Genomic DNA, 20,606 nt, shown 5'->3' on the forward strand with positions numbered 1-20,606 from the left:
CCAAGCTGACTCATGAGAGCTCGGCAGAGCTTCCCACTGCTGCTCATCCCCACGTTCCTCAGAGGCTGAGCTCAGAAAGTCATTACAGATTCATAGAAAGGTTTGGGTTGGAAGGGACCTTAAAGATCATCCAGTTCCAACCCCCTGCCCTGGGCAGGGACACCTCCTACCAGACCAGGTTGCTCCAAGCCCCGTCCAACCTGACCTTGAACACCTCCAGGGATGGGGCAGCCACAGCTTCTCTGGGCAACCTGGGCCAGGGGCTCACCACCCTCACAGCAAAGAATTGTTTCCTAAAGAAGAGTCCTCTCAGCACTGGGTTGGGTTTCTCGGACTTCAGAGTAAAACATCTAGGTCAGATGCTTTACAAGCAGCAGATAAACTGCAGGAGGAGGGTTGTGGTGGCACACGTGTCCTCCCCAAATCACGATGTTCCTGCTCCCTGCTGCAATGAGGCGCTTGAGCAAACAAGTACGTAGGATGATAAATTCCTGCTCTTGTCATCAGCCTCATCCTACTGCTCCCACAAGAAAGAGTGATGCTGGGGAAGGCGGCTGTAGGTACCCATCCCAAACCCTTCCTTGATTTCCTTCTCCGTACCCGGACACCAAGCTCCACCTGGGGAGAACACAAGCATCCAGGAGGCAACAACTTCCCTTGTCAGCCGCTTCCTCCTCAAGCTGTGGTCTAGATCCTGCTTCCAGACTGATGTTTCTCAGAGCATTATCTATGTACAAACAAGTTAAAATAAGTGGTAAAAATCACACTTGCTGCAACAGCTTTTGGCTTGATCATATAAGATCTCACTAATCTAAAATAGGTCAGAGAAACACAGCTCCCCCTTTAAGCACCCCCACTCAGTTCTGTTGTCACCGCAAAGGTCACGGAAACAGCAAGTGGAGGAGAAACAGGTAATTCATTCAGGTTTTATTTGAGTTTTGTTTTTTAAAGTGGCTGAGCTGACCTCGCACATTAAACACACCCAGCACTACAGGAGACTTACGCCGAGGCGGTACGAAGAGAAACACATTATCTTGCCGGTTTTAAAATGGCAACAGCCCCGGGATTTCCAGGTGGGACACGACACAAAGACACCTGCCCATAGACGAAAGCTGCAGTCAGAAACCTTTACAAACAAGGCAAAGGCTGGTGGCTGCTGACACAGTCCCAAAGCAGCGCTGGTCGTGAAAAGCCACCGTAGCGATGCTGCAAGGCAAGAGGGAACGAGCTGCTCGTCACCCACAGAAGCCTGTGTTAAATTTGCTTCTGCCGTTTCACGTACCCGTGAAATGGGGCCTCTCTCTTCAGCTCCTTGGCACATCAAGGCCATCTCCTCCGTTCTAGCTCCCACTTTGCCTTTTCAGCTGAGTTTTGTCATTTTTGCAAACCTCCTGGATTAGCTCCAGCTCCCTTGGCGCGGGCTGGGACTCAAAGCCATCTTGCAGCTCCAGCCTCCGCTTCCAGCCCCTCTCCCTTTCTGCTCTCCTCCTTCAGAGACGTTCCTGCCTCGAGACGCAGCCGGCTGCTGTGGCACTCCTTGAGTTCCCTCAGCAATTGCGCAGTTGAGGTTTTAACCTTTGCTTCATCCTAACCCAACGCTCCTCGGACCAACTCCATCTTCTGCCGTAGCTCTTCCCACCGTTTCTCCACAGGTGTCCATTTGGGCGGCGACTTTCTGTCCTGCTCCCATCCCTATCACTGTTTCGTTATTGCTGGTTATTCCCTGTCAAAGTTGGCAGCCGTTTCTCTAAGATCCCATCTTTGGCATTGCGAGCTGTCATTAGCAACAAACGATGAGATCCTAGAGCATTAATTAGCCACATGCTTGATCCAGTTGGGCTTACGACCCCAAAACACATCTGCGGGCTCTCTACCACTGTTGAAATAAGAAGCCGTTAGAAAGTCTCGCTGTTTTACGGTGGGAAGATGAATGGAGAATCAGACTTCACCTTCAGCAATTTTAACATTGAAGATGTCGCCATCCACTGTACAAACGGATTATGCAAGCTCTTAATTAGGAATGAGATTCAAACAAATATTATTCTTGGACTTTGGTCTGGACCAATTTTACTGTCAGACAAGGACAGCAAGTTTTAAGGAAGCGCATACTTATCTCCGGGCCCTTGCAGTCTGCTCTTGCTCAGTACTTTTGCTGCAAATGTGCCCTACTTACACCAACCCGCGACATTTTGAGAGACAGATGGATTCGGATACTAACAGAGATCTCGGCTAAGAAGCGACAGCCTTTTACACGCCTCCCATTTCTGACCAGGCAACATTTTCGGCACTTTTTCAAAACCAGGCCTCTGAAAAGGGGCATCAAGTTGGAAACAAAACACTGCGGCAACCCCAGTTGCTTCACAAAATAGCGGGTTTTGTGTCGATGCGGTGTTTACCCCCCAAGCCTCTTCTCCAGCCCTAACCGAATCGTTTAAGTCAAGTAAGTGTCTCCATGGAAACCTCCTTTCTCAAGGAGCCTCCTGGCTGGAGGAAACCGTGCACCCCTTTTGTTTAAAAGGGGAAGGCAGTTTGGTAGGAGCATAAAGCCCGTCTAGAGAAGAGCCTGTAATGACTCATCAGCCAGATTTATGTCCTTTAAAAACTACATCCATTCAGTTAAGACATTTCAGGGATGGCTAAAGGTGCGCTATCGCTGCTACAACCAAACTAGCAAGTTCTGCCGGCCCCTCCATCCCTGCCCGGGCTCCATCCTCTCAGCATCCCACAACCGTCTCTTGGTCCCAGTGACCTCCAAATCAACGGTTTGTTTAAAGAAAACCCAGAGCTAAAGTAATACAAATCAATGCCCATTCTTGAAATATAGGAAGCGACTTGTCGAAGTTACTAATTGCTTCTTAAATAAGACGATCTGTGTTTTGGAAAAGATGATGAGTTTTAGGCTCTCCCTCCACCAAGCCCTTTGTAAAGCTTTAGCATGCTATATCATTGCTGGCATAGGATTGCTTGAGATCCCTCAGAAACAAAGCCAATTTTCTGAAAGGATACTCAAACAATTGAATATTTTATGTTCTAATATAGAAGAGAGACTTTAATATTAATAGGCAAATAAATAATTAAGGGCTGTGATTAAAAACGGTTTCAACTCGGGCGACTCGGTTCATAGAGCAAAAGTAAAAGAAAAAGCAACGCCACCAAAGAAGTTCTCTAGTTGGAGTCGCTTTCAAATCACAGCAGAGTTGAGATGTTCTGAGAAAAATAAGTCCCAGAGATTAATTTTTAAGTCAGAGCCGCTTATTTGAGAGGTCTCTTTAGACAGGCAAGTGCTATAAATGGCTACACAAAAGACAACACAGGTGCTGATGCCGGGCGATGCACAGACGGAGAGTGGAGGAAAGGATGTATCTCAGAAGAACAAAAAATAATCCCATTCTCATAAGCTTAAGGTAGTTACAAAATTTTTTGAAGATTTTCTTAGTACATCAAAACACGATGTGCGTGTTGACTTGAAACTAGGTCCAAGCATGTTGCAGCTGTCGTCCCCTTTTCCCACCCATCACAGGTGGGGCAACAAAAAGCCTGGGACAAGATGACACACATCTATGGTCACAGCCTTGCAGCATCCCAGTGGAGAATGAAAGGCTTTTGGCAAATCCCCTCTCAAGCAGCCAACAGAAACCAGGCAGGAGCAACTCAAAGTGGAAGTCAATGAGACAGACGCACATCACTACCATAAGAAGAAGGATAAACAGTCATTCCTGTGGATTCCTTTCCATTATGCAACAGCAAATCCAGAAGGGTGACTTAAGCACACACAAATAACCCTTTTTACCTTCTCTGGGGAAATTTAGCAGAAATCCTGCTGCAGAAAAGTAAGTTCCCATGCGTGCTTGCAGATAGGGTATACCTGCATTAAGGTTCTCATCTCAATGGGACGCAGAGGAAGGAGTGAGGAAGGGAGTTAAAAAGACATTAAACACATTTGTGGGTCCGATTTAATCCTGTGCCATCAAAGAGTCAATTGCCAAATCCGTAAGATGAGAGCCATGCGAGATCTTAGATCACGTGAGATCTAGCTCCTAATTCCTTTCTTCCCATGTATGCCATCTGAAGTCTTCCAGAAGAAATATAAACAAAGTCCTTATCAAAGGGAATTATTGAAGGGTAGTGGCCTTCCATTTCGTCATCTCCACCTAAGCTCCAAGCAGAGGAGCTCATCAATAGCTCCCCATCCCTCTCCAGGCTGGCAGCTTTACTGTTTTGCCCAAGGAATTCATCCTTAGATACAAGCTTTGCGAGGGGAAACTCTTAATATTACAGGGACATGACATGTATATACAAAAAGGGAGAGAGGCTGCAGATTTTGGCAATGGACTTCAGACTTGAGCCTCGTGTCAAACAGTGACCACCCTGGAGCACAAAGGATGGGAGAAGGCACCACAGAAGCAAAAGACCTCACAAACTCTTACCTACGCCCGGTAAAAGTAGTATAAGAGCTGTCATCTATTATGGAGCGAGCAGGAAAAACAGATTTGAATTAAACCCCCGGCGCTGGGAGGAAAGGGCTGAGCCAGCAGCAGGTCTCGGCAAGAAGCAGGAATGAGTTTCTGTGCCACACAAGAGTTCTGGTGGGAGACGAGCAATTACTCCAGAAGGGGTTTAAACTCACCCCCGTAGATGACTAAAGCAGAACAGAGAGAGCAGCTCCACCGGTTATAACACACATCTTTTATCAATTTTCTCTATGTATAAAGTTACTCCCTTGAGAGCCACTTGCTATGCCAAAGAACTACAGAAAAAGGGGCAAGAGACAAGGTTATATGACCTCACCCAACACTTTCCAGCTCCCAGTGACAACAGGAACAATAATCTCATCCGACAGACTTGTCTGGTGACAGTGCATTCTCCGATCCTTCCTCAGCCCCAAGTTAAGAAACACAGCAGTTCATTTTATTAAAAATCAGTACACAGTTGAACGTAAGCCCAGTGTTTACAACCAATCCCTCTAGTAGTTCCAGGTTTCCTGTTGTTTTACAGACTATTAGCAACCAAAGGAATCAGTAGCATAAAGAAACCACTATAATTTCCAAAAAAAAAAAAAAATTAATGTCCCCACGTCTCCAAGAAAGCAGCATCCACGATTAGTTTGTTTTCCATTGGATTTCCTCTAAGAAACAAGAGTTTTCAACATCATTTTGCAGGCAAATCTTATCTTTATAACAGTAATTGCTCTGTTTGCTTTACCATACAGGGCAAGGGTCTCTAAGAAGCCTCACAGCGCTGATAAAATAACCCTAAAAGAGCTCTCTGTCCATTTTTCCTGGGATTTACCTTCTAGAACACCAGTAACGTTTGAGATTTGTTTAACTAGATTAGTTGAAACTAAAGGGGGAGGGGTGGCCCTAATTTGCACAATTTGGCAAAAAGGTCATCCATGAATTGACTTCTCCCATGGCTGCAGGAAGCACACAGAGGTCTTCTCCATGCTCCCTCAAAGCGTCCAAGCAGGGCTGCAGGAGGTACGCGTATTCACACCCTCGTTCCCCTTTCCGTTGTTACAGCTGTTCACGTTTCTGCTGCCTCCTTGAGTCATCCAAAGAACAGTGGCGTGATAGCAGCTTGCCAGAAGCAGGAAAAGTCCAGCCAACAAAAGATTTAATTTATTAAGATAAACATGGTCTAAGGCGCCACGTTCTTTTTTAAAATAAACACAGTAAGAAAGAGGAAAACCAACCGGCTTCGCTACGCGTAGGTCAGGTTCAGACGTTCTCAGAAAGACCTTCTCAACCATACAAAAGACCCTTCCCCTCTCGCCCCTCATCACGAGGATGGGAAGACAACTCACGATGTCAAATCAACCGTGTCCCTTTGCGTGCCCTTCCACACCCAGTGAACAAAACCCCTGCCACCTTTCAGGCCAGATCAAAGTTTTAAGCACACGCCTGTGAAGAAGGAGCAGAAGGGGAGAGAGGCAGGTAACTCAGTCTCTGAAATGGACACCTAAAAGTCTTGACGCGATGACTGCGTTGTACTCCACCACTTTAATGGTTGTTCTTGGCTGCCTCTTTAGCTGCAATGATCAGAGGAGTGAGACTAGACAGAGGCTTTGCAATTTTCAGGAACTGGTGCTAGGAAGACAAAAAAAAAAAAAAAAAAAAGAGAAAAAAAAAAGTTAAATTTTTCAGAACACGCCCCAGCAGTCTGCTGGCTACTCAAAATATTGGCACCTAGACCCATATGCAGCCTAAAAACCTACTCCAATCTCTGAACAAAGGTGAAACCAAAAGGTCATAGAATCATAGAATCATCTGTTACCACCACAAACTTTTGGGGCTTGCCTGAAGTGATGAACAGATTTGCACCCAACAAATGTAAATTCTCCAAGACCGAGCAAAAGTCAGCGAATTCCCCTGGGGAATTATAAAGAAGTCTTGCAAAATCTATAGTGGAATTCTGCGTGGAAGGACGGTGTAGTGAAAACAAGCTGTGCGGTTCAAACACGAGGCACAAGGCTTCCTGCAGGAATCACCTCTCGTTTCTCCCTTCCCTGTTGTCACAAGTCTAGTGAAAGCATTGCCTTGGCCTTCTACGGATATTAGAGATTTACAAAGCAGCTGAAATTTAGGAGAGCAGAAACACAGAACCGTTCAGTCAGTCTCCTGTACAAGGTGCTCTGCTAAATACAACAACATTGATTGCCCAGGGAGGCGGTGGCTGCCCCATCCCTGGAAGTTTTTAAGGCCAGGTTGGACGGGGCTCTGAGAAATCTGGTCTGGTGGGAGGTGTCCCTGCCCATGGCAGGGGGGTTGGAACTAGATGATCTTTAAGGTCCCTTCCAACCCGAACCATTCTATGACTAAACAGCCTTCAGATGAGAGTGAAGGCATGCAGGGCAAGTTCACAAGCTGTTCCGAAAACAAAAAGCAACTATATCCCACAGGACTTCTGAGCATCAGAGGGGATCAATCACCCACGGCAACATGCTTCAGAGAGGGAAGAAAATCCAAATAATCAGAGGCTAAAGGGTGGTTAAAAACAGGCAGAAACACTACAGCCAAAATGTTCTCCTGCTCCAAGGAACAGAACGTTACTGCTTTCTGATATTCTCATCAACACTTATGAATACTTAAAGGGTGGGTGTCAGGAGGATGGGGCCAGGCTCTTCTCAGTGGTGCCCAGTGACAGGACAAGAGGTAACGGGCACAAACTTGAACATAGGAAGTTCCACCTCAACATGAGAAGGCACTTCTTTACCCTGAGGGTGGCAGAGCCCTGGCACAGGCTGCCCAGAGAGGTGGTGGAGTCTCCGTCTCTGGAGACATTCCAAACCCGCCTGGACACGTTCCTGTGCCACCTGCTCTGGGTGACCCTGCTCTGGCAGGGGCTTGGACTAGATGATCGCTAGAGGTCCCTTCCAACCCTATAATTCTATGATCCTGGGGCTGGAAAGTCAAGGAGAAAAAGTGATCTTTCAGCTACTGCCATTCTGCCAGTGATTACTGCTTCATCACAGTCTCAGAAGGCAGCAACACATCCAAAGCTGAATCTACTACACAAACTAGCGGAAAGAAAGGCAAAAAAAAAAAAAAAAAAAGAAAAAAAAAAAAAAGGGGAACTGTCTCACAGTTGAAGACTGAGTGCCCCTGATCACAGATTTATTTCACAAAGATCTACATTTCCCACCCCTATGGTAAATTTGACAGAAGGAACACACAAACCACTCCTCTCATCTATCTTGGTAAAAAGCCTGCTAGCTTGGCCCTTCCTTTTCACCAGAAGTTCAGACTAAGACACCAGGTTTTCAGTGAAATAACTGTTGATAGGGTGATGAGACACTGGAACAGGTTGCCCAAAGTAGTTGTGGATGCCCCATCATTGGAAGGGGTCAAGGTCAGGTTGGATGGGGTTCGAGAAGCCTGATCTAGTGGAAGGTGTCCCTGCCCACGACAGGGGGGTTGGACTAGAGGATCTTTAAAGGTCCCTTCCAACCTAAACCATTCTACGATTAACATATCTCACAAGCTTTGTTCCATCAACTCCGTAAGGAGTAATATCTGGCAAAATGTTGTAACACCAAACTGCTCCAGTTAACGCAAGCCATGCATGTTCCAAAGAGCTTTGGGACCCCTCCACCAGAAGGGAGACAACCAGAACATCCAACAGCTAGAAGCCCTCCTCCTGTCCAAATAGGAACAACCATGGCCAGACCGTGACAAGACACACAGGTATCAGGGACAGCTGTGTGAAGAAGCCATGGGAATTAAGGGGCTTGGCATTTGGCAGGCCTGGGGCACAGCGATTATTTGAGGTTGGCTACAGAACATACTGCACAGCTGCCGCTATTAGTAAGTGCAGCATAAAAAGGGAGTAGTCTGTTAACACTTTATTATAGATTAAGGTTTTGGGGTTGTTTGGGCTTTTTTTTCTGGCAGGTTACCTTAGCGGTGCTTGTGCCTTCATCTGATGCAGTATTTAAGACGCCAAACAAGATCTCTCCGTAAGCCTGGCCTCGCTCGGCATTGCATGATTACATCGATTCAGCCCTGTTCCCCATCACCTACCTGTAGCAGCTCTTTGGCAGAACCTCTCTTTTCCACGTCCATTTCAAGACAGCGATTTAAGAAATCTCGGAATATGAGTGAAAGCTTTTCCGGATTCTGCAGTTCCGGAGTCCCGTTAGTAGCAATGAGATAGAGGGCCTAAAGCAAAAACCAGCACCAAAGAAACAGGGGGTTATGAAGGTCAGATTCCATCTCTGGATTACAGAGACGCTCATTTCTTCTCTCCCTTCCCCCAGTTCAACCAGGAGGAAGAGAGACCCACCTTATCAGGGTGGCTGATCAATGCTTAAGTTCCAGCCAACAGAATAGCTGCCAGCCCTGTTTTCATGTGGATGGGATCCAATCCTTTATTGTTTTACCCTCCTAATCTGGGTTTGGATCCTGCAGCCCTCTCAAGGGATTAGGAGGACAAAAACCAACATTCCAGGCTGTGTTTACATAGGGAAGTCAACTGGCATGACTCTACCAGTGCTAGACTCCTGCAATAACTATATCCTCATGGGAAGGTGGCCCTGAATAAACAGGAGATTTTGTTCTGTTGGTACTTTCCCTGAGTGCACAAGGCCTAAAAAGTCAATAGGATAAAGATGCAGTTGGCTCCTTACAAAAGATGTCCAGGAGACCCTCAAGCAGCTTTTAACCTCCTGCAGAAACAAGTTCTGGTACTGCTTGGGGATGAAGCATTCACACACACACCCCTTTTGAGAATCAAGGAACTCAGAATTCATCCATTTCAGGATTTCATGCGAGGAACTTCCTGGATGGATTTTCAAAGGAAACGGAAACCTGTGAGAGACTTGTTAATATGCAAGCCCTTTGAGCACATCACTCGGCACATCCCATGGGAGCAGTGATAGCCTGGGAATTGGCAGAAGTTGAGTTAAATGAGGCCAAAGTACTGCTACTTAACGACCCTCGTTTAACTCGACACCCAGTTTCTTTCACTCTTCTCTGCTGCTGCTCTTCTCTCCCAAAAATCACTTACAGTGCAAGAGTTGGAGACAAAAGTTAAAGAGAATTTTTCTAGATCCCTCATCCTCTGTGTTTGAAGGAGAAGCCATAAACCTGGCTTATATTAAGTGCAGTTACATCCCTACAAACCGACAGCATCTCCCCTTTCATTAAAAACTAAACAAGGGAAACATCAGGAGGCTTAAACCCTGTCTAAAGACTTAGTAAGCTTGTAGTTTTATTTGGAGCATGCAAGGAGGAACAATCCGCCAGTAGGAAAAAGCTCCGTTGATAGAAATAGTAACGTGTCATGTTTTTGTACTTAAGGAGAACTGTTCCCCACTCACAAGGCAAAAGGACTCAAGAAGTCAACTGCTTTGGTGCCATCAGGTAGTCTTTCTGCCCCTATCAGTATCTCCAGAAAGTGGGGCATTACGAGCGTGCATGATTTAACTCATCACAGCTGACCAGAAGGTCTGCAACAGGAAGAACCCACACCTGGGCTACCCAGAGCCGACTATGGCTTTTAACTCAAACTATCCCAATCTTCTCACTGTGACATCTACGGAGCTACGGGGCTGCAGGTGGTGAAACCACAGCGGAGGATCCACCTGCTTCCTTTAGAGCCTAGTTGCACCACCAGGCCCAGTGAAGACGTGAGGGCAAAAGATGCTCGCTTACTCTCAGAGGGTTCTCATTGAGGTAGGGAGGCTCTCCTTCGATCATCTCGATGGCCATTATCCCCAGCGACCAGATATCCACTTTGGGCCCATAGGCTTTCCGCGTCACCACTTCAGGTGCCATCCAGTATGGGGTCCCCACCATGGTACTGCGTTTGCTCTGCTCAGGAGTGATCTGGGCACAGAAGCCAAAGTCAGCTGGAAAATTAAAGAAACAGAAAATCAGCAAGTTTCTCCAAAAGCAACGCTTACTGATGCCAGAGCTGTAGTACAAGTTACGCTGCCGCAACGTCTGTTGCGACCATGAAAGGAGGGGTGGTTTTGGGGCTAATCTAGAAGACGGTGTTGAGAAGTAAGTTTCTAGATCTGCCTCACGTGAGGCCATGGGGATTACAGAGCTGCTGACGCGCTGACGTGCACGACGGGGGTCAGTGAATAACCGCATATGGATGTTGAGACACTCGACCGCGTTTGCAGCATTATGCAGCTGTAACACACTCCGTAATATATGGTCTAAAGACTGTTCCTGGCTGTGTGAAAATAGAAATTAATGCGCAGTCTGATCTAGATGCACACCCCCAACCCACATGCTTACTATATTGTCTGGTGATATTTCAGTCCCAGAAGATATTACTTCCCCAGTAGACATATCATCCCTCAAACAGCATTTGCTTTAACAGAGCAAACAGTGTTCAGGCTGAGTCTAAAGTACTTAAATTTATACTCATTATTTTCTTCGAATAGACAGAAAGACGGAGAGCCTTCACACAAAGACTGCCTGGGCCCTGTGTCTTCTTTGTATTTGACTTACCAAAAGGAAACAAATTCTGTTCTTGGGAGCCCAGCAGAATCAACACAGCAAGATGCACCGCCCATCCTGACCCCCTGTGGCACCGCGGGTTTAATTTTAGGCAGAATGATGACAATTAAACTGATCCCTAGCTGAGTTTTCATCAAGGCTAACAACCAGGAAAGGTACATATGGTTCATAAACAGAGAAAATTTCCAGCAGAGCCAAAAAGCAGCTCAAGTCCGGAAGGTCACTGCATCATAGCCACAGGGACTTTTTCTAACTTTAAACTACTGCCCGGTACCTGCACACTGTGCTCAAAGAAGTTACTCCATAGGAACAGAGCACTTTGGCCCCGATCAGCTATTCGTCGCCAACACTCCAGAGATCTGACTGTACCAAAGTACAGCTTTAGTCTAAAAAGCAATTATGTGCAAAAAAAAACAAAAACAAAAACCAAAAAAACCCACCACCTTCTTACTCAGCATATCTGCACTGTGTGAATTTTGAGTCATATCTGCTGTCACTGCCGACAAAAATAGATTTATTTATGCCTGTTGGGTGCTAGCCAACAGAACTGAGAGGAAGAGAAAGGGAGCGCAATTCTGTTAAAGCTAGAGGTGGAAGATGATTATTCGCTGGTTTACAGACTTATCTCGGCATGGGCAACGACAAGCGCAACAGCCACCTTAGCACCCAAGGGGCAGAACAGTCTCAAGGTCTTCATGACTGGTGATAACGCAAGGAGGAAATAACATTTAGAGTCCAGTCTGGGTTGGTGTTGTAAAATTAAATGTTTTCTAGTTACACAATTTTCAATTCTCCCTCCACTCCCTCTGCCCCCGAAGTACCTGCAGTATTTTCCAGATGGCAGAGATCACTCAAGCACAAAGACTTCTGGCCCTACGCCTTCAAATCCAGCTTTCTAGACTGGAGTAGCATTAAAAATACTGTTATTTTAGTCCACAAAAAGAGATGGCCCAAAGCTAAACGAACGCCAAACCTCACTTCGAGTCCGGTATCAGTTCACAAGGACTCAAGATGCTTGTGAAGCTCCTTTAAAACCAATGCCACAAAAATACCTACAGGAGCATTTCTACAGCCTCTTCATTGCCACAGCATCAAGCCTCTCCAACACCCGTCTCCCCACCAGGCCTGGCCCATAGCAGGTAACAGGCCTGGGTTGATAACTCAAGTCATCACCAGTGCCGTTCCCCGCGTACTTAGTTTGACAGAGCCATCCATTCCCAGCAGGATGTTGTCACTCTTGATGTCTCTGTGAATCACTTGGTTTGAATGGAGGAATTCCAGAGCTTGGAGACACTGAAAGAAAAAATAAAAATAACGGAGATATTCTTACTGTGCATGAAATTATTCACCAGTCGCAATTAGCCAACTAACGGGCTCTAACAACACGCATTTTGAGCAGCAAGGGCTTAGTGTCCTGGAGTCTTTCACATATTCAGTATGTGCAGGGCTACAGAGAGATATCCCACTGGGATCAGCAGGCCCTAGGAGGGCAAGTTAGTCCCAAAAGACCTGGAGAACAGGCATAACCAGGGGGATTCCAACCCCATTTTGCACTCCAGTGAGTGCAGTAGGGTGAATTATATTAGGCTTGCATTGGGATTGTATGCTGCAACCTCCCAGACGAAATTCATCCTCTGAAAGGGTGACCGTTGCGTTACAGAAGCTGGAGACAGCTATTCCTGTGGAGCCAGCGACAGGTCGTGGAAAGCCCGTGACCCCTTCCCAATCACAGCTCCCTTGGAGCGCGAGTGCCGCTTTACCTCTCGGCACACAGCTGCGATCTGTCCTTCGTCCATGCAGGTCTCTGTCACGACATCTGTTAGGGAGCCTCCAGCCAAATACTCCATGACCACCCAGAGCTCTTCTCCTACAAGGTAACTGAAGAGCCAAAACCAGATTTTAAAATCAGGAATTATGAGCATGCCACTTTTCGCCTATCCAGAATGCACTGGGTTTTAAAGCTGTCTTAGAAGTGCAGAGAAACCATGAGGCTTGAGCAGTGTATCCAACAGTGCTGGGGCACCAGGTACTCGTGGTGCTTTCTGTACATGGGACCACAACTTGAATGAGCAGAGGGAAGGATGAGTGCAGAAAGTCGATGGAAGAGCAGGCTACAAGCTTCTGGGCCGTAAAAGACAGGCTGAGTTTTTTCTGCCATGGAAAGGGCCCAGACTAAGATGGAGATCCAACCTTACAACTCCTGCTGCCGCTGGGAGAGAAGAAGAGCTACTAGTCACGGATGGGGTCCAATACCTGGGGTGCAGCCCAGACATTTGGCACCCAGCATGGCTTTTGAGGACCCTTGCATCAGAAGAGGTGGCTGGGAGCTGCTTCATCACCGCTGGCATCCTGCTGTCCAAAGCAACCACCCACTTCGCCTAGGCCCAGGGACGATCCTGGGAGACACGACGGATAGCCGCCCGCGAACAACCCAGAAAGAACACTTTTCTTTAAGCATCACGCATTTGAAAATCCCCTCGACCCTGTTTTACGCTACCAAACTAATTTGGGATTTTGTCTGAAAAATTCAGAACCGTTCATCAGGGCTAATGAGAACATCTTGCTGGATGCCATAGCAATTCTAGAGACTTAAAATAAAAAAGGAAAGCCCAAAAGGGCAGGGCTAGTCCAAAAAGACCCATAGGAACTCCCATAGGGGAGGAGACACCTGAGGTGGGGATGAGTTTTCTCAGCCATTTGGGATTTTCTTCTCTGCCGGGAGGGTGTGTGCTCATGTCTAAAAGCAGAAGACCCGAGATGAAGACTTCAGCATTAACTCATTTTTAAAAAATCCAAACAACAAACCCAAACCACCAGCCACTTCTGCCTTTTTGGGCCCATCTGGAAAAACATCAACACAATCTTCCATGACAGATCCATCAGGATGACACATTCCTGAAGGAAGGAATCATCAGCTTGAAAACCCACCTTTGCAGCCCATTTTCAAAGGGAGCAGACGGATGAGTCAAGAGAGAGGGCTGAGAATCTAACTAAAAGCTTCTGCAGGCATTAGAGTTCAGCAAGCAGACGTTTGCTTTGCTCTGGAACGCTGATCCTACTGAAGAATGAGTAGTGAGTTTGCTGAGAGCCAACGGCAAAAAGCAGGACAGGTTCTAGAGAACAATGAGCTAGAAGGTAACAGTGAAGGAGAAACAAGTTAAGCTCAACTTGGCATGGAAAGTTGATCCCTTGGAAGAGAAAGTTCCTTGGAAGGCACCATTCTGTGGTTCTGTGAAAGCAGACAGAGATGTGTGAGACATCACAGGAGTGGGGAGGAGGTACGCTTTGACCCCAAAAGGACACACTGCCTACACCTGAGCTGACGAAAAAACTCCCCTAAAACAAGAAGTGTAGTGTGAGCTGTGTGACCAAAGTGTTTCAGTTATGGAGAGCTTTTAATATTGGAGACAAAGATGGTATCTTGGTTTGGTGATGCTGAAGACTATGTAGGGAGACAGTGCCTGGTGTCTCTTTCAGGTTACAGAGCCCAAGGACACAGGGCTACGCTCCCCGAGCAGAGACGTCTCCAACTCGACTACGGAAGAGAAGCTGATGCACTGGCAGTTTTTTCCCCAGCATCACAGGTGCCAGCAAAAGCAGTATCACCCACACAGCAGCCCCTCGGAGTGACGGAGGAGCAGCAGAACTGCCTTCAGAAGTACTCCTGCCACCTCTGCGGGTCATCTACCTTCTAACAGACTCTGAAAGCCGCTCCATCCACCCCCTTCCCTCCTTCCCCTGTGCTGCTGCTGCTTCTTCATCACTCCTGCCAAACCAGGCTCTCTCCAGATTTTATCAGCACCCTCTCCACAAACCAGCATCACCTTGGACATCACAACGCTTCCCTTCATTACCAGTAGCATCCTCTGCAGCCCAAATCCACTTGACGGTAAGGACGGGGGCAGAATGGGCTCCACCGCTCCTGCGTGACAATCTCAGGCTGCACATGCTGGGAGCAAGCTGGTATCGCTCCGCAGCCAAAAGGGATGGAGCGAGCCAAGAACCACACTGCGAACCAAAGCTGCGCCATGAGCAGCCAAAGGCGTGTGCCAACACCCAGGCACCTCAGTAATTGATTGATCTGACATAACACGCAGGGAGGTGGAATTAATGGTGGCTCCCCACCAGCTGCCACTGAGCAAATGTCATTTCAGAAGACTGTTGTGCTGTCTCAAGGATTTTTTCGCTCTCTTGCTGCAGCAGAGGCCACTTCTAGTCACTGAGCTGCCTACTGGAGGTGTGCCTCAAAACCACACTCTCAGCAGTTCCAGAGACACCACCGGGAAGTCCATACACCTACGTGCTGCTCCCCATGTGACATCGGGCATAGCATGGTGTCAAACATTGTCACCCACAGTCACCTTCCAAAACAAGGCTGGCAGGAAAAACAGCTAATTAAAGTCTTTGAGGAAGGAAGAGGTGGTCTACAGCTTTCTCTTCATCCTTCTGCAAGAGCAGGTAATGTCTGCTCCTGTAAGGTGTTCCTCAGCTTCCACTTAGATACCTTAGGAAGGTGTCCACCAAGCCCTTCCTATCACAAACACGCAGCAGTCAGTCATAGTCCTTTTTGATTGATCAACTTTATAAAATTTGGTTTTGCTCAGAAGAGGGAAATCATTCGTTACAGATTTCTGCATCAGTAACATGCCTCCAACATGCAAACATGAAGTTAGCCTGGAAAGAAATCAGTGTTTTCTCGTAGCATGACTGTCGGACATCTTCAGCTTTATTCGTTGTCCTTCCAAGCCCCAGCTGAATTTGGGGTTGGGGTGAGGGGAACAGCGGCTACCGCTTAAAGTGAGGATTTGCAGGGTATATTAGGTTAAGGAGAGTTCTCCGGAAGGAAAGAAACCAAAGGGCAGGAGTTGTTTTTTTGCCTAACAATGAGCATCTGATACCCGTGTTGACATGGCTGAGTTTACAAGCAGGGCTCTGAGGGCTTCTTTCATGCAGTAGAAAGAAATTGGCACCTCGAGAAGGTAACTCAGCACAAGTGGCTGCTTGTCTGCACAGGAAAACTAGTGTCACCGTCTTCAGAGCTGGATGCTTCTTATTTCAGCTCTTAAATACAGCTGAATTTGGCTATGTCGTTATTTTAAGCGCCACAGCACATCTTTGTGCAACACTGGTCACTTACACTGTGGCAGAAAAGCCGTCTGAAGCATAAATGCACTACTTCCACAGCGATGCTTGTTTTGGGATGACAGTAAAGCCGCCAGACCTCTTAACCACGAGCAAGTAGGTCATGCAGGTAAGAGGGAATAAAGCACAGGAAACCTCTGCGTAAGGGCAGGAGCCGAGGCAAAAAGAAGCAAGAGAGGTGGTTTATACCGATGACTACCTTGCAGCTCCCATGAGGGACTCAGGAGGGGAGAGGCCGTCAAAAACAGAACCGCAAAAAAGAAACCAGGTCGCACAGTGGCACACGCATCCTTCCTCGTCCTTCCTTCCGCGACAGCAGCAGGCAGACGCCAGCAAGCGGCGTTCAAATATCAGCTTCATTCAGCGCTCAGGAAGCCGACAGGGACATTAAGGCCAGGCAGGAGGGACGCAGCTCCCCAGCAACAGGATCCTGCAGTTGCAGAGCTGAAGCGGCACGACAGGCACGAGAACCCCCGGGTTCATCCCCGCTGCCGCTCTGTCCATTTGCGGCGCTCAAACAAAAAAGCTAATCCCTCCGAAAAAGATTAGCGAGAGAAAGCGGAGGACAAAAAGCAGCAGCTTTTGTTGCTGGAAGTTTGAACAAGAGAGCAGGACCTTACAGCTGGGATGGGCTGGGTAGACGAGGCAAGTGCATGTACTCAGCGATGCCCTCTCCAATGGGAAGAATGTGCCTCTCAAACGGTTTTGCCAAAACAAAGCCTCTAATCAGGCGGGAGAAACAAAGAGTTGCAGCCCAGATGCAATTCGTAACTCTTCTTTACCGCTTGTTTCATTTCACACGGGTAATATCCTTCTGCTCTTCCTAAGAAGAGGGCGTCTGCCCAGCACCGCTCCCCCGTGCCCGCACCCCTTCCACAAAGTTTCAGGAGCAAACTTTCTGTCCCTTCAACACGGCAGCTCTTTACAGCCACGCACAGGACGCAGCACCGTATAAACTCAGCATCGCAACTGATGCTGCAGTACACAAGAAGTACTTTTTTTGGCGAAGACGTTAAAAGCCTGTTAAAGAAATCTGTTAAAGAAAGAGCTGATAAGATTTTATTATACATGCAGAGCAAACAAGTGTGCAAACACGCTCTCACATTTCCAAAACAGATTCTAGGTCACATCCCTCCATTGCAGCTTCCCAAAAAAAATGAGCTGCCAAGATTAAAACCTGCAGCTCTGGGCACTCTTCACCCTACAATAAGCCAAACCTGCAGTTCCCCAGGACAGATGGATTCTGACACGAGTGCAGCAGACTGAAAATCCTGCTGCAGCTCGACTGGAACTACCTCTATCTTCAACATAAGGTGAACGACACCAGCCTCGACGCAACGCGTCGATGTTACGTTGATGATGAATTCAAGCCACCGTGCAACGCTTTTGCCCGTTGGGCTTTCGGTACACCCCAGATTTCAGCGCTGACGCTTTGCGACTGTTTCCTGGAGTCTGAGCAGGGGAGATGTAAGAATTTCTCGCGCTTCCCAAGGCACCTCCCTGCCCCAAAGAAGCACATTTACCAATTTCTCTTTCCGAAGCAGCCAACCTCCAAACAGCGGGTGATGGTGGCGCTGCTTCCATCACCGTTACGTACAGCATTAACATCCTGGGGGGAAGAGCTCTCACTGCCACGTTTGTTTGCAGACTTGGGCAAACAAAGGGGCTTGAGCTACAGTGACCAGAATTTTCACAGCTACGTGTTTATTTTAAAACCAGTTCACCCTCAGCGCAGCAGCCTCCGTGCTGCTTGTTTCTGCTCTGTTATTGTCACAGTCCGAGGGACATCAGCTCAAGCAGAGCAGGTCTGTACACAGATAAGCTATTAGGTGCAGCTCTTGCAGTAAGAAGTGGGGATTCAAGGACGAGCTGTCCCACATGGACGTAACATACCCAAGGCTGAGCGGGAGTGCCACGGCATGTGTATGAGCCCCCCCAAAGCCCAGCTTTGAGCAGGGATTAACCCTGTTCCCTCTGTCTTCCAAAGGGTTTTTACGTCTCTGCCAGGTCTCCTTTTCTCCCTCGTTCCCACCCAAACGAAAGCAGCCTCGCCTGGTTACGTGCCGCATGTCATTCACCTTCGTCGCTCTTATGCTACTGCGCAGAAAACGTCAGTGGACAGACACAGGGACAAGATTACCCTCTAACCCTGGAAGCAGTTTGCTCCTCCGCAAGCAGAATGTCGGCATTGCTCAGTGGTAGAGAAAAGCAGAGGAAGAGGAAAGAAAATACAAATAGCACAGTTCAAACTATTTGTATTTCTTCACTAGCAGCAGGAAGGAAATGGCTTGTTGTGTCAAATTTGGAAAGCAGAGAGCTGAAAAACAGAGTCCCGACAGCAAACTGCTACTGTCTTTGCTGCCAGCATCTCTAAAGCGAGCCCAGATACCCTGCTAAAACCCATTCAGACACCCGTTTCTCCTGGGATATGGAAAAGGACCACCAAGCCACCCACACCCCAACATGGCCACATGCATTAAACAACGCAAGGTTGTCCCATCCCTGCATTAAGCTGCGACGGGATCGCTTAAGACAGTGACAAGGAAGTGTCTTCCCCAGTCCCTTTGTGAACTCCTCAAGTCATGACATACCTGTCCAAGTAGTTGACAATGTTGGGGTTTTTGTTTTCCCTCATCACAAGGATTTCATTAATAATCAGTTCTTTTTTGGGCTGCTGCTGCAAATTCATCTGTTTGATTGCAACCTGCAGTGAAGAAAGACCAAATAAAGCATTATTGCGGGAGTCCCCTAGAAACCTGCCCGTACCACTGTCGATTATTTAGTCCCACATTCACGTGAAGGGGGAAAACACTTTTTCCATCGCGGGTTGCTCAGCCATTTAGTAACTCTGCGAGTTCCTGCAGCCAAGTCTGTTTCCACACCTGCTGGAGGATACTTAATGCCAAAAGGGACAAGGGGAATTGCTGTTTTCATCCTGAACCTCTAAGTCACAGCTGGACAGCCGTCTCCATCTACAGCTTCTTGGTAACAAAGACGAGATCCCCTTACTCTCGTATGGACTGATATGTCAAAACCTTTTTATTTCTTAAAGGATTCTTATTAATCTTTTTTTAGATTGGATGTTTCTGGAAGTTGGGTGATTTTTCTTCTGCTCTTGTGCAAATTTCTGCTGCTAGAAATCTACAGCAGGGCGGCCATCGCAGAATCACAGAACGGTGGGGGTTGGAAGGGACCTCTGGAGATCACCCAGTCCAACACCCTGCCAGAGCAGGGTCACCCGGAGCAGGTGGCACAGGAACATGTTCAGGTGGGTTTGGAATGTCTCCAGAGACAGAGACTCCCCCACCTCTCTGGGCAGCCCATGCCCGTGCTCTGGAGGGTGGTATTTACGCTCCATGCATGGAGGGTGTAAATAACGTAGCCTGAGCTTAGTACTTCAAGGTGGTAATTCTATTTCTTTCTGTCACAGCAAAACCTGGGAGAAAGAATCACCAGCGTTTAGATAAAAGGCTGAAAATAAGTGAACTGGATTCAGCTTTATCCCTGGCCATAACTGAAGGGCAACAGGGACGGATTTGTCAGTTGTAGTCCTCTGGCTCTGTAGCTTTCTGCCTGCTTCAGGACACCTGCTCTGCAGGTATACACGCAGAAGGCAGGAGGGTACAATGTGTTTTCAACACTCGTGCTCGCCTCGCCACACTCCCAGTACTTCGTGAGAGCACCTGGCCCTCAGACAAGCCGTCAAATCAATAAGGCCACTCAGCACAGCAGGAGGAAGAAACACTTCCACAGACGTTACGACCCAACTGTATTTGGGACAATATTTAGGCAAAGGGAATGAAATGTAATTATGCCTTCACAAAAACTGCCACTTGCAGGGAAAGAGGCCTAGGCGAATGGAGGGGAGCCAGTAACTCCAGCTCACAAAAGCAAGGATTAAAAGGAAACAAGCCACGGAGTGCCAATATAGACGGATACAATTAGCATTTTGATACTATAGCAGGGGCGACTATAGAAAAATCCCAACACATGAGAAGGCAAGAACAGACAGACACCATGCTGGTTTTCCACAGTATTCACCAGGGCTGCCAAACAGCACCTAAAAAAGACAAAAACAAAAACCCCATGCTGCTCTTTATGCAAGACCAGAGAGGAGAACGAAAGACGAAGAAGAGGGGGACGGCATTTGAGGCAGATAAAAGAAATCCCAGACCAATGCTGAGGGAGCTTCAGAGAGGCTCCTGTACTTCCTCACTCCTCTTCAGAGGTAGACCCACAGTCCAAGTGCATATGGGGGCCTTTTCCTTATCTAAGACCATCCCATGCATTAGGACACAAAATAAACAGCTGTAGTTATACTAAATCATAGAACCATAGAATCTTCATGGTTGGAAAGGACCTTTGAGATCATTGAGTCCAACCAAACACACACAAAAAAACCCCAAACCTACAATCTCTGTCACTACAGCATGCCCTGAAGTGCCAAATCTAGATGGTGACTCAACCACCTCCCTGGGCAGGCTGTTCCAGTGC

General features: G+C 47.5%; 1 protein-coding gene across 6 annotated transcripts in view; it reads right to left on the reverse strand.

Moving 5' to 3' along the window:
• Window positions 1-3,941: 3,941 nt before the first annotated feature.
• Window positions 3,942-20,606, reverse strand: part of PAK1 (p21 (RAC1) activated kinase 1) — a 110,101-nt gene continuing 93,436 nt past the window's right edge. For all 6 annotated transcript variants that reach the window (XM_074572356.1, XM_074572357.1, XM_074572355.1 and 3 more), the window contains 6 exons: window positions 18,704-18,816; window positions 12,731-12,848; window positions 12,164-12,263; window positions 10,152-10,348; window positions 8,520-8,657; window positions 3,942-6,086 (listed from right to left, as the gene is read on the reverse strand). In XM_074572356.1, coding sequence (XP_074428457.1) covers window positions 6,000-6,086; window positions 8,520-8,657; window positions 10,152-10,348; window positions 12,164-12,263; window positions 12,731-12,848; window positions 18,704-18,816 — 753 coding nt within the window. In that variant the 3' untranslated portion in view covers window positions 3,942-5,999. The remainder of the gene's footprint in view (window positions 6,087-8,519; window positions 8,658-10,151; window positions 10,349-12,163; window positions 12,264-12,730; window positions 12,849-18,703; window positions 18,817-20,606) is intronic.

This window comes from Larus michahellis, chromosome 1 (genome assembly GCF_964199755.1).
Source record: "Larus michahellis chromosome 1, bLarMic1.1, whole genome shotgun sequence".
Lineage (NCBI taxonomy): Eukaryota > Metazoa > Chordata > Aves > Charadriiformes > Laridae > Larus > Larus michahellis.